Source organism: Phyllobates terribilis, unplaced genomic scaffold (genome assembly GCF_046119375.1).
Source record: "Phyllobates terribilis strain yellow unplaced genomic scaffold, ASM4611937v1 Scaffold_9__5_contigs__length_417890890, whole genome shotgun sequence".
In the NCBI taxonomy this organism is placed as follows: Eukaryota; Metazoa; Chordata; class Amphibia; order Anura; family Dendrobatidae; genus Phyllobates; species Phyllobates terribilis.
In genome coordinates this window covers 186,351,442-186,364,290 of record NW_027362769.1, presented here as the reverse complement: position 1 = coordinate 186,364,290, position 12,849 = coordinate 186,351,442, and the positions used below count along the sequence as shown (strand labels likewise).

General features: G+C 52.7%; 1 protein-coding gene across 2 annotated transcripts; it reads left to right on the top strand.

The window, feature by feature from the left end:
• The first annotated feature begins 271 nt into the window (after window positions 1-271).
• NIFK (nucleolar protein interacting with the FHA domain of MKI67) lies at window positions 272-8,305 on the top strand. 2 transcript variants are annotated; one of them, XM_073647507.1, is made up of 6 exons: window positions 272-433; window positions 1,152-1,280; window positions 6,752-6,860; window positions 6,929-7,140; window positions 7,646-7,708; window positions 7,782-8,305. In XM_073647507.1, exons 1-6 carry the CDS (start codon window positions 323-325, stop codon window positions 7,959-7,961), a joined length of 804 nt encoding a protein of 267 aa, XP_073503608.1. In that variant the 5' UTR covers window positions 272-322; the 3' UTR covers window positions 7,962-8,305. The 2 variants fall into 2 exon arrangements, with proteins under 2 accessions (XP_073503608.1, XP_073503609.1); XM_073647508.1 differs by lacking the exons at window positions 272-433; window positions 1,152-1,280 and adding an exon at window positions 4,121-4,258.
• The last annotated feature ends 4,544 nt before the right edge of the window (window positions 8,306-12,849 follow it).

Sequence of the window (12,849 nt, the reverse complement as noted above, 5' to 3'; positions counted from 1 at the left end):
TTTATAAGAACAATACATTTCGCTTTTGTTATTTTGGACATTCACCACCAGGGGTCACGTTACAAGTGAATGGCCGATGTAATTTAAAAAATGTACCACAAGGTGTCGCTTCCTGCAAATAACTGCTACGTGTTATGCTGCATTTCCACCACCAGGTGTCTCCCATTCTAGAATTTGCTTGTTATTTGTCGCTCTCCAGCTATTCCCCATCGTGTTCGCCAGGTGTCGCTGTTTCCGGCGGTGGCGGTCGCTACGCTCCTCCAGCCGCTGGGGGGCGATGTTGGGGGTTTGGATCCACGTGTTGCAGTCGCAGTAGGTGAAGATGGCGCAGGTTGCGGAGCAGCAGAGCTCGGGGGGTCCTCTGCTCTCCCTGGACCCCAAACTGCAGGACGTTTTCCAGAAGAAAGTGCAGAAAATCCGCAAGAAACCGCAGGTAGCGCCGACTGTGTACAGCCATGTGTGCGGGAGAAAGGCGCAGTGTGTGTACAGGATGCTGTGTCCAGGGGTATATAGATATATAGACTGTGTGTGTGTTATGTCCCTGTATACGTGCATACATGTGGCCGGGGGTAGGTGTGTATGTGTGTGTGTATATATATATATACACACACACACACATACGTGTTGTGTCCCCGTATACATGTGTCCGGGGGGGTGTATACATGTGTGTGGTATGCCCCCGGGGGCGTGTAGACTTGTGGCTGGGATATATCTCTGTCCGTGTTTCCTCGTTGATTCGTCTTTTTTCGTCTTTGCTGCGTACACAGAACGGGACGCCGTCTGGGATGAGTCGGACGCGCGTTGTGGGTCAGGTGACTCGCGGGTCGGGGTCTTTTCCGCCAGGTTCTGGTTGTGTCGCCGTCTCTGCCGCGTGGCGTCTTCCTCACCTCGGGAGGCGCCGCTGATCTCTGGGCAGGATGTTAGGGGGTCCGCAGTGGTGACCCCCGCACACTTCTCTGCTTCGCGCCTCCATTCTTCTCTCCTCGGGGGATTTTTAGGGGCGACGTTTCCTGCTGTCGGTGATGATATAAACGCTGGGCGATCGCTGCCGCCTCTGTGCTCCGGCGCCCCCCCCCCGCCCTTATTGCGCTGTGCGGGGTGGGTGGGGGTCTGTGGTTTCCATGGTTACTGATTCCTCGCTCTTCCTGCAGGCGGAGGCCGTCACCCCGGGCGTCCTGTACGTCGGACACATTCCCCGCTCTCTGTTCGAGCCGCAGCTCCAGGAATATTTCAGCCAATTTGGGACGATCTCCCGCCTGCGACTGTCCCGGAGCAAAAAGGTAAAGAGCCACATGACAGAGCAAATACCCCTCCTTAAAGGGGCGGCGGAGGAGGAAAGGACTCCGACTGGTAATACCTTTCCCCACTGACCGGCCGCCGCTCCTCTGCCTCTCCCCTTCCTGGCTGCAGGGGGCGCTGTACCCCTGATGACTGACAACTGGGGCCGGCGGCTGCATCACTGCTGAAAACTGTGCGCTCTCCTGTGCTGCAGAGACAACCTCACCCCTGCAGCATCAGAGCGGGCAGAGCAGAGCTTACTAGCTGTATAGCACAGAGCATGTAAGTGCTGCGCTCCTCACCTAGGAGACAGACCACCACTGATAATCACTGACCTCCTAGGACTTGTGTTGTATGCACCAGCACTGAGCCCAGTGATTGGCTGCAGCGGTCACGTGTTGCTGACAGGATGTCCCCACTGCAGCCCAATCCACAGAGGTCGATGGGAGCAATGCTTATCTTGTTATATAAAATTTTTATCAGTGGTTCTTGTAGCTGCTTCGTGCCGTATACCATCCTGTAGGTGAGGGTAGAGCTGGTCGTGCAGCGGTATGGTGGAGCGAGGACCCTGCCCGCGAGGGCTCACAGTCTACAGGGGATGGGTGAGGATACAGTAGGTGAGGGTAGAGCTGGTCGTGCAGCGGTATGGTGGAGCGAGGACCCTGCCCGCGAGGTCTCACAGTCTACAGGGGATGGGTGAGGATACAGTAGGTGAGGGTAGAGCTGGTCGTGGAGCGGTATGGTGGAGCGAGGACCCTGCCCGCGAGGGCTCACAGTCTACAAGGGATGGGTGAGGATACAGTAGGTGAGGGTAGAGCTGGTCGTGGAGCGGTATGGTGGAGCGAGGACCCTGCCCGCGAGGGCTCACAGTCTACAGGGGATGGGTGAGGATACAGTAGGTGAGGGTAGAGCTGGTCGTGCAGCGGTATGGTGGAGAGAGGACCCTGCCCGCGAGGGCTCACAGTCTACAGTGGATGGGTGAGGATACAGTAGGTGAGGGTAGAGCTGGTCGTGCAGCGGTATGGTGGAGAGAGGACCCTGCCCGCGAGGGCTCACAATCTACGAGGGATGGGTGAGGATACAGTAGGTGAGGGTAGAGCTGGTCGTGCAGCGGTATGGTGGAGCGAGGACCCTGCCCGCGAGGGCTCACAGTCTACAAGGGATGGGTGAGGATACAGTAGGTGGGGGTAGAGCTGGTCGTGCAGTGGTATGGTGGAGCGAGGACCCTGCCCGCGAGGGCTCACAATCTACGAGGGATGGGTGAGGATACAGTAGGTGAGGGTAGAGCTGGTCGTGCAGTGGTATGGTGGAGCGAGGACCCTGCCCGCGAGGGCTCACAATCTACGAGGGATGGGTGAGGATACAGTAGGTGAGGGTAGAGCTGGTCGTGCAGTGGTATGGTGGAGCGAGGACCCTGCCCGCGAGGGCTCACAATCTACGAGGGATGGGTGAGGATACAGTAGGTGAGGGTAGAGCTGGTCGTGCAGCGGTATGGTGGAGCGAGGACCCTGCCCGCGAGGGCTCACAGTCTACGAGGGATGGGTGAGGATACAGTAGGTGAGGGTAGAGCTGGTCGTGCAGCGGTGGTCACTGCAGGTTGTAGGCTTGTCGGAAGAGCTGGGTCTTCAGGTTCCTTTTGAAGGTTTCCACAGTCGGCGAGAGTCTGATGTGTTGGGGTAGAGAGTTCCAGAGTAGGGGGATGCACAGGAGAAATCTTGTATGCGATTGTGGGAAGAGGAGATAAGAGGGGAGTAGAGAAGAAGGTCTTGTGAGGATCGGAGGTTGCGTGCAGGTAAGTACCGGGAGACTAGGTCACAGATGTATGGAGGAGACAGGTTGTGGATGTAACTCAGGATCAGTAATGTAATGTACAGTTGAAACCAGAAGTTTCCATCCACTATATATAAAGACACATCTCCATGTTTTCCTCAATATCTGACATGAAATCAGAATAAACCTTTCCTGTTTTAGGACAATTAGGATTATACTATAATGTTTAATATTTGCCAAATGCCAGAATAATGAGAGAGAGAGAAGGTTTAAGGAATTTTTATTACTTACTGCAAAGTGAAAAGTTTCCATACACTAAGATTACTATGCCTCTAAACAATTCTGGACGGCCCATATGATGATGTCAGGTGTTTGGAAACTTCTGAGTTAATTAGAGACACAGCTGTGGATGTAGTTGAATGCACACCTGAAACACACTGCTTCTTTGTGCAGCATCATGGGAAAGTCTAAAGAAATCAGCCAAGATATCAGAAAGAGAATTGTGGACTTGCACAAGTCTGGCTCATCCTTGGGTACAATTTCAAGATCCATGAAGGTGTCTCAATCATCTGTACAAACAATTATACGCAAGTACAAACAAGATGGGAATGTCCAGCCATCATACCGCTCAGGAAGGAGACGGGTTCTGTGTACCAGAGATGAATGTGGTTTGGTCCGACATGTGCATATCAACCCAAGGACAAAAGCAAAAGACCTTGTGAAGATGATGGCGGAAGCTGGTAAGATTGTGTCAATATCCACAGTGAAATGAGTACTGTATCAACATGGGCTGAAAGGCCGCTCTGCCAGGAAGAAGCCATTACTCCAAAAGAAACATAAAAAGCCAGATTTGCAAATGCACACAGGAACAAAGACCTTAATTTTTGGAGACACGTTCTGTGCTGTGATGAAACTAAAATTTAACTTTTTGGGCCATAATGGACATCGTTACGTTTGGAGGAAAAAGGTAGAAGCTTAGAAGCCTAAGAACACCATCCCAACTGTGAAACATGGGGGTGGCAGCATCATGTTGTGGGGTTGTTTTGCTGCAGGAGGGACTGGTGCACTTCACAAAATAGATGGCATCATGAGAAAAAAAGATTATGTGGCAATACTGAAGCAACATCTCAAGACATCAGCCAGGAAGTTAAAGCTTGGACAGAAATGGGTCTTCCAAATGGACAATGACCCGAAGCATACTGGCGAAATGGTAACAAAGTGGCTTAAGGATAACAAAGTCAATGTTTTGGAGCGGCCATCACAAAGCCCTGATCTCAATCCTATTGAAAATTTATGGGCAAAGCTGAAAAGGCTGCGAGCGCCGAGCAAAGCGACCTGCAAACCTGGATCAGTTACACCAGTTCTGTCAGGCTATCTCCTGTGCCCGCTGTTAAAGGACATGAATATTCAACCTCTCTCCATGCCCATGGGCGTAGGGAGGGGGTGCATATTCATGCCCTTTAATGAGCGGGTACAAGAGATAGCCGGCAGCAGCCGCAGCGCGGCTCCGCTGTGTGCCGGCTATGAAGGAGAGTGAAGTCCCTGCTCCCCGCGCACACAGTCCCGGCGTGGGGAGCAGTGACTTCCGGCAGCTGATCTCTCCATGTGAGCCGCGCATGGCAGTGACGTCATGCGCTGCTCACATGGAGAGATCAGTGCAGGCAGACAGGACGCAGTGCTGGAGGAGAGAAGAGAGGTGAGTAGGAGTGTGGGTTTTTTTTTTGTTTTTTTTTAATGTGCAGCCTGATGGGGATTAGGGGGGCCATGCATACTAGGACAGGGATTAGGGGGACCATGCATACCAGGACAGGGATTAGGGGTGTCATGCATACCAGAATAGGTATGTGGGGTGCCATGGATACCAGGACAGGGATTAGGGGGACCATGGATACCAGGACAGGGATTAGGGGTGCCATGCATACCAGGACAGGGATTAAGGGTGCCATGCATACCAGAATAGGTATGTGGGGTGCCATGCATACCAGTACAGGGATTAGGGGGACCATGCATACCAGGATAGGGATGATGGGTGCCATGCATACCTGGATAGGGATGATGGGTGCCATGCATACTAGGACAGGGATTAGGGGGACCATGCATACCAGGACAGGGATTAGGGGTGCCATGCATACCAGAATAGGTATGTGGGGTGCCATGGATACCAGGACAGGGATTAGGGGGACCATGGATACCAGGACAGGGATTAGGGGTGCCATGCATACCAGGACAGGGATTAAGGGTGCCATGCATACCAGAATAGGTATGTGGGGTGCCATGCATACCAGTACAGGGATTAGGGGGACCATGCATACCAGGATAGGGATGATGGGTACTATGCATACCAGGACAGGGATTAGGGGGACCGTGCATACCAGGACAGGGATGAGGGGTGCCGTGCATACCAGGACAGGGATGAGGGGTGCCGTGCATACCAGGACAGGGATGAGGGGTGCCATGCATACCAGGACAGGGATGAGGGGTGCCATGCATACCAGGACAGGGATGAGGGGTGCCATGCATACCAGGACAGGGATGAGGGGTGCCATGCATACCAGGACAGGGATGAGGGGTGCCATGCATACCAGGATGGGGATGGGGACCACATATAAAAGGAAGGGGGGCTGCATATATACCAGGATGGGGGATATTGTCAGAATTGGGGGACATTACCCCTATACCAGTGTCAGCAGAAGACCGCCCTCCCCCTTAAAAGTGCATCATGACCACATTTTTTGCTTAAATTTTTAGTTTTTTATTTTCCTCCTCTAAAACCTAGGTGCGTCTTATAGTCCGAAAAATACGGTAACTCAGGATCAGTAATGTAATGTATGTACACAGTGACTGCACCAGCAGAATAGTGAGTGCAGCTCTGGAGTATAATACAGGATGTAACTCAGGATCAGTAATGTAATGTATGTACACAGTGACTGCACCAGCAGAATAGTGAGTGCAGCTCTGGAGTATAATATAGGATGTAACTCAGGATCAGTAATGTAATGTATGTGCACAGTGACTGCACCAGCAGAATAGTGAGTGCAGCTCTGGAGTATAATACAGGATGTAACTCAGGATCAGTAATGTAATGTATGTACACAGTGACTGCACCAGCAGAATAGTGAGTGCAGCTCTGTAGTATAATACAGGATGTAACTCAGGATCAGTAATGTAATGTATGTACACAGTGACTGCACCAGCAGAATAGTGAGTGCAGCTCTGGAGTATAATACAGGAGGTAACTCAGGATCAGTAATGTAATGTATGTACACAGTGACTGCACCAGCAGAATAGTGAGTGCAGCTCTGGAGTATAATGCAGGATGTAACTCGGGATCAGTAATGTAATGTATGTACACAGTGACTGCACCAGCAGAATAGTGAGTGCAGCTCTGGAGGATAATACAGGATGTAACTCAGGATCAGTAATGTATGTACACAGTGACTGCACCAGCGAATAGTGAGTGCAGCTCTGGAGTATAATGCAGGAGGTAACTCAGGATCAGTAATGTAATGTATGTACACAGTGACTGCACCAGCAGAATAGTGAGTGCAGCTCTGGAGTATAATACAGGATGTAGCTCAGGATCAGTAATGTAATGTATGTACACAGTGACTGCACCAGCAGAATAGTGAGTGCAGCTCTGGAGGATAATACAGGATACACTTCAGTAACATTTGGTGTTCATCATCTTTGTGTTTTTTTGCAGACAGGGGGCAGTAAAGGTTACGCTTTTGTGGAGTTTGAATGCGATGAAGTTGCTAAAATCGTTGCGGACACGATGAACAATTACCTGTTCTGTGAGCGGCTGCTGAAGTGTAAGTGTCGGGGTCCCGGCGTCGTCTCCTCGTTGTGGAGCTGGAGGTTCATTGTCTTCTCTCTTCAGGTGAATTTCTGCCCCCGGAGAAGGTCCACCCCAGGCTTTTCGTTGGCTGTAACTCCATATTTAAGAAGCCTTCCCTTCCGGCTGTGGCGAGATACAACATGAAGCGCAGCACAAACCAGGAGCAGAAAATGACGACGAGGCTTCTGGAGAAGGAGAAGAAGCTGAGGAAACGTCTGGCGGAGAAGGGCATCGACTACGACTTCCCGGGATTTGTAAGTCCTGACGCGTTGGTGCAGATGGCGCCTCGTCTCCCCATCGTCTCCTGTTGTGGACACTTCGGTGTCCTGCGTTATGAGAAGTTCTGTATCTTTCTAATAGACTTTGTGTTTGTCTCTCACCATCTTTAAGCCTCTGCTTGCTGTCCTTGAATAGAGACTGAAGGTTTCTGCAGATCTAATACTTCTCACAGCTGTTGGTTGGCACAATGTGTCAGTGCAGATAAAATGTATCCGTCTGAAATCCGGGTTCTCCAGGATTGTCCGGTCATTCTTCCAGTGTGCATTGCACCGTAAATCGCTGGAGATTTTCTGCTTCTTGTGATTTCACCGCAGATTTCGGCCTTTCGCTTTCATTCTCTCACAGAAGACAAGGTGCAGGAACCGGTGCAGGAACCCGGTGCAGAAGTGAAGTGCGAGGTCCATGAACGTCTGCAGGTTCCTCCGCTGCGGTCAGATCTGCCGCAGGTTCTAATCGTGTTTTTATTCTCTTCTCTCCCAGACCGCGGAGAAGAAGCAGCAGAAAGCGTCCCCGACCGACGCTGACACCTCTGTGACCAGTCAGGTGAGTGGACGCTGACCCCGAGCTGCTGACGTCGCCCCTCACTGGTTGATATTAATGAGCAGTTTCTGTTTAGGACTTGACCCCAGTGTGCACCCCGTCCGTGCTGGAGAGGAGGAAATCTGCACATTTCAATGCTGCCGAGGACAGCGACGATGAGATTGTGCTGAAATTACCAGAAGTGGAAACTCCCGCCAGAAAAGAAAAAGAGCCGAGGAAGACGGGAAAGAGGAGGAAAACTAAAAGTGTGAAATAATAAAGAACGGGGGAGGCTGCATGGACTCAGCGGACACCTCCTGACCGCAGGTGGAGTGGACGCCTCTCCCGATAACTCGGCGCATACAGACTCCTCCAGAGCTTCGCTCCGAGAAAGCGGGAGCCGCCGGGCACAGAGGGAGCAGCGCACGGACTCCATATCGGGTCTCTCCGTTCTGCCGCATGGACCCAGCTCTTCTGTCCCGGCATCACCCGGTTATTTTGTGCCGTCGCCCTGGGAATCGCGGTTCTGCTGCTGATTTCGTTGATCAGTTTTGGGGACCGGCAGACTTAATCGGGGCTTCACATGATTGTAATAAACCTGGATTGTGTCACTTTCTGTAACCCGAGGTTGTCATCCTTCTCGGTCACTATTAGTCTCTGAATCTGTTTTCGTCCTCAGTGATCCGCTCTGTTCCCTGGCGGTGACGCTGCACGTGAGGATCCACTACTGTCAGTGCAAGTTGTAATGCTAGAAGATCTGCACTTATTGAAGCTCTGCCATGCGCCATAGTGCAGTGCTGATGCCCCGCCCCCTCCTGTCTCTGCCCCGCCTCCTCTGCCCCGCCCCTCCTGTCTCTGCCCCGCCTCCTCTGCCCCACCCCCTCCTGTCTCTGCCCCGCCTCCTCTGCCCCACCCCCTCCTGTCTCTGCCCCGCCTCCTCTGCCCCGCCCCCTCCTGTCTCTGCCCTGCCTCCTCTGCCCCACCCCCTCCTGTCTCTGCCCCGCCTCCTCTGCCCCGCCCCCTCCTGTCTCTGCCCCGCCCCCTCCTGTCTCTGCCCCGCCCCCTCCTGTCTCTGCCCCCCCCTCTTCCTGTGCATTCATTATAAGTAATGTTGTGTCCTAATATTTTTAATCCCAGCCCCGGTGACGAGTCGCCCCAGGTGTATACAGCACAGGAGGGGATATCGGTGCTGTCCACAAACATGGAGGTCCGGTGTCCTCTGGGTCCTTGGCGGCTGCACAGTCCCTCCGGTTGCCGCCGGTCAATCTTGGCATTTGCAGAGATCACACATTCTGTCAGGGCTGTGGAGTCTGTAAGCCAAACCTCCGACCCCCTCATACACGGCTCCGACCCCCTCATACACGGCTCCGACCCCCTCATACACGGCTCCGACCCCCTCATACACGGCTCCGACCCCCTCATACACGGCTCCGACCCCCTCCTACACGGCTCCGACCCCCTCCTACACGGCTCCGACCCCCTCCTACACGGCTCCGACCCCCTCCTACACGGCTCCGACCCCCTCCTACACGGCTCCGACCCCCTCCTACACGGCTCCGGCCCCCTCCTGCACGGCTCCGGCCCCCTCCTGCACGGCTCCGGCCCCCTCATACACGGCTCCGACTCCCTCATACACGGCTCATGTGTAGGTGATAAATTTCCTGTAGCACAGATTCATCTCAGATAAAAGTCCAGACCCTGAGATCAGGAATAGGACGGACATTTATAGGACATTTCATGACTTTCCCAAATTCCTATGAAAAAATATTCCCCACAAACTGCATTGAACTACTGCACCCAATATATTATATATTATAGGAGTCGGAGTCGCTCCATTTTATACCCACTCCGACTCCACAGCCCTGCATTTTGTCACCACTGACTCCGTAGTAAAATCTGTATAATGGAAGCTTATTCACAGAAACAATGTTTCTGCGCTGTATAATGGAAGATTGCTTTCTAGTCGGGTGCCTGAGGCCGGCGCGAGCCTTGTAGTGGTCACTGACTTTCATCTGCTGTACAGGAGCCTGCCTCCTTGCTGCACAGACTTGTTTAGGTCTCTGACACCTGGAAACAGATGTTTCTACAGTAATCAGACATTTTCCTCACAAGGCGGAATCTGCAGTAAGGCTGCTTTCTCACGCTGCACACATTGCATGTGGATTTGGTGCTGATTTCATACAATATCTGCGATGTGATGTTTGCTGAAATCTCATTTACTGGCCATGTGCAGCGTCTACAGGGGGTGCAGCGTCTACAGGGGGTGCAGCGTCTACAGGGGGTGCAGCGTCTGGCCGGATTGAGCCGTACAGCTCTAGGTGCCTATTGCCGCGATTGTTACGTCATTTTCTAAATTACATTACGGCGCTGGGATTATTTTTATCCTTAAACTGACCAAATATGTAAGGAAAGTATTGGCCAAAATATTGCAGTCGATTGTATAACACATCATTCGTGCATTGATCTGACAAAACCATCTAACAGGTCCCTGTCATCTCTGCTCCTGTGCGCACAGTCTGGGGTTCGGGGCAGCCTCGGGCCGGTGGTGCTGCAGTTTTCACTGATGTCAGGTCGCTGTAGTCACAGTCTGGGGTTCGGGGTGGCCCTGGGGTGGTGGTGCTGCAGTTTTCTCTTACCCAGACTGTGACTACAGCGACCTGTAGTATCAGGGCGGCCCTGGGATGGTGGTGCTGCAGTTTACTCTGCTCATAGGTCGCTGTAATCAGTTTGGGTATCAGGACGGCCCTGTAGTGGTGCTGCAGTTTTTTCTGATTACAGGGAGCTGTAGTCAGTCTGGGGTTCGGGACGGCCCTGGGGTGGTGGTACTGCCGTTTTTTCTGATTACAGGTTCTTGTAGTCACAGTCTGGGGTTCGGGGCAGCCCTGGGAATGTGGTGCTGCAGTTTTCTCTGATTACAGGTCGCTGTAGTCACAGTATGGGTATCATGATGGCCCTGGGGCGGCGGTGCTGCAGTTTTTTTGATTACAGGTCGCTGTAGTCACAGTGTGGGGTTCGGGGCGGCCCTGGGGCGGTGGTGCTGCTGTTTTTTTCTGATTACAGGTTCCTGTAGTCACAGTCTGGGGTTCGGGGCGGCCCTGGGGCGGTGGTGCTGCAGTTTTTTTTTAACTACAGGTTCCAGTAGTCACAGTGTGGGGTTCGGGGCTGCCCTAGGGTGGTGGTGCTGCAGTTTTTTCTGATCACAGGTCGCTGTAGTCACAGTCTGGGGTTCGGGGCGGCGGTGCTGCAGTTTTTTCTGATTACAGGTTCCTGTAGTCACAGTCTTGGGTTCGGGGCGGCCCTGGGGTGGTGGTGCTGCAGTTTTTTCTGATCCCAGGTCGCTGTAGTCACAGTCTGGGGTTCAGGACGGCCCTGGGGCGGTGGTGCTGCAGTTTTTTCTGATTACAGGTTCCTGTAGTCACAGTCTTGGGTTCGGGGCGGCCCTGGGGTGGTGGTGCTGCAGTTTTTTCTGATCCCAGGTCGCTGTAGTCACAGTCTGGGGTTCAGGGCGGCGGTGCTGCAGTTTTTTCTGATTACAGGTTCCTGTAGTCACAGTCTTGGGTTCGGGGCGGCCCTGGGGCGGTGGTGCTGCAGTTTTTTCTGATTACAGGTTCCTGTAGTCACAGTCTTGGGTTCGGGGCGGCCCTGGGGCGGTGGTGCTGCAGTTTTCTCTGATTACAGGTTCCTGTAGTCACAGTCTTGGGTTCGGGGCGGCCCTGGGACGGTGGTGCTGCAGTTTTTTCTGATTACAGGTCGCTGTAGTCACAGTCTGGGGTTCGGGGCGGCCCTGGGGTGGTGGTGCTGCAGTTTTTTCTGATCACAGGTCGCTGTAGTCAGTCTGGGGTTGGGGGCAGTCGGTGATGCCTCAGTTTCCTCTCTGATTACCATCCACTCTTTTCTCTGTGATCTACATAACGGATGTTATAATTTGACGTGACACAAGCAGATGTGCAGGATGTAGATCTCACCTGCTGCCGGCCTGGATGGCGCGTTGCTTACATCCTACTGCTGGTATCCACATATCGGGTGTTAGTACATACCGGCTCACCTGTGCAGGGACAGTTCACCTATCAATTTTGGATTTACCAATGTTCTGCTGATGAGATTAAGAACAGCAAATATGCCTCTAAGGGCACAATCAGACGGCCGTATTACTCGCGTGAGGTTCGCATTGCAATCCTCGGACTGGCCGGCGGCTCTCCTGACCTGCGTGTGACGGCATGTATTTCTATGCAGCTGCCACACTGAGGTCAGGAGAGCTGACGGCCAGTCCGGGGATTGCAATGCTAACCTCACGTGAGTAATACGGCCGTATGACTGTCCTTATTCTGCTTGCAGTTGTCTAGAAAGTCCAGTAATTCGATTTGTTTCTCTCACTGAGCTGCCCAATGATCAGGAGTCTTCAACTGCTCGTTAGCGATCACCGATCACCTATATATAAATCCTGTTCAGAGACTCTAAAAACCGTGCAGGAGGGAAATCCGCCTCGTCTGCACCTTCAGGTGACTGCTGAGAATACGCGTCCTGTGCACGAGGAATGGCGCCATCTCTGGTCATTACATGACTTGTATTCTGTGTTTTTCCGGTTTCCCCTCTGCTCCATCTCGAATTGTCAGTTGTTTGAGCTTGTGGTGACGACGAGCTGCTATGATGTCTCCCATACACGGCAATCCGTTCATGTCCAGAAGCTGCAGCAGGGAGGAAATTATACAGCAGTACTGAGCTGTGTAGCTGTGAACCCAACTCTGGGATAAGGTAAATCACTCACTGCAGCGCGGTCCGCCTGCTTCCACCTCTACTTCATTATCACTCTCCATAGACTTCCATGGGCAGCTGTAATCAGTCAACGCACTGTGCTGCCGGCTTGTGTTCACAGCCTTTAGCAGTGCTTCAGAGTGAATGATGAGATCAGAAAGCTGTGGGGATGAGGCTCATAGGTGGAGAAAGATTGCCTGATGGTTTCTTGTATTCTGCTGCCTCACTGATCAGTCTCAGGGTAAGTTCACGTTCACAGATGGCAGATTTGTATCAGACATTTTTGACGTCTCATTGCCGTGTGCTCCATGTGAGGGGTGAATCTGTCCACTGAGACCCCCAAGAATTGGGGGACCTGGGGTATATAGCAACAGGCGGGTGCACCCCCCATGTGGTGAGAGGAGCTCCAGCTA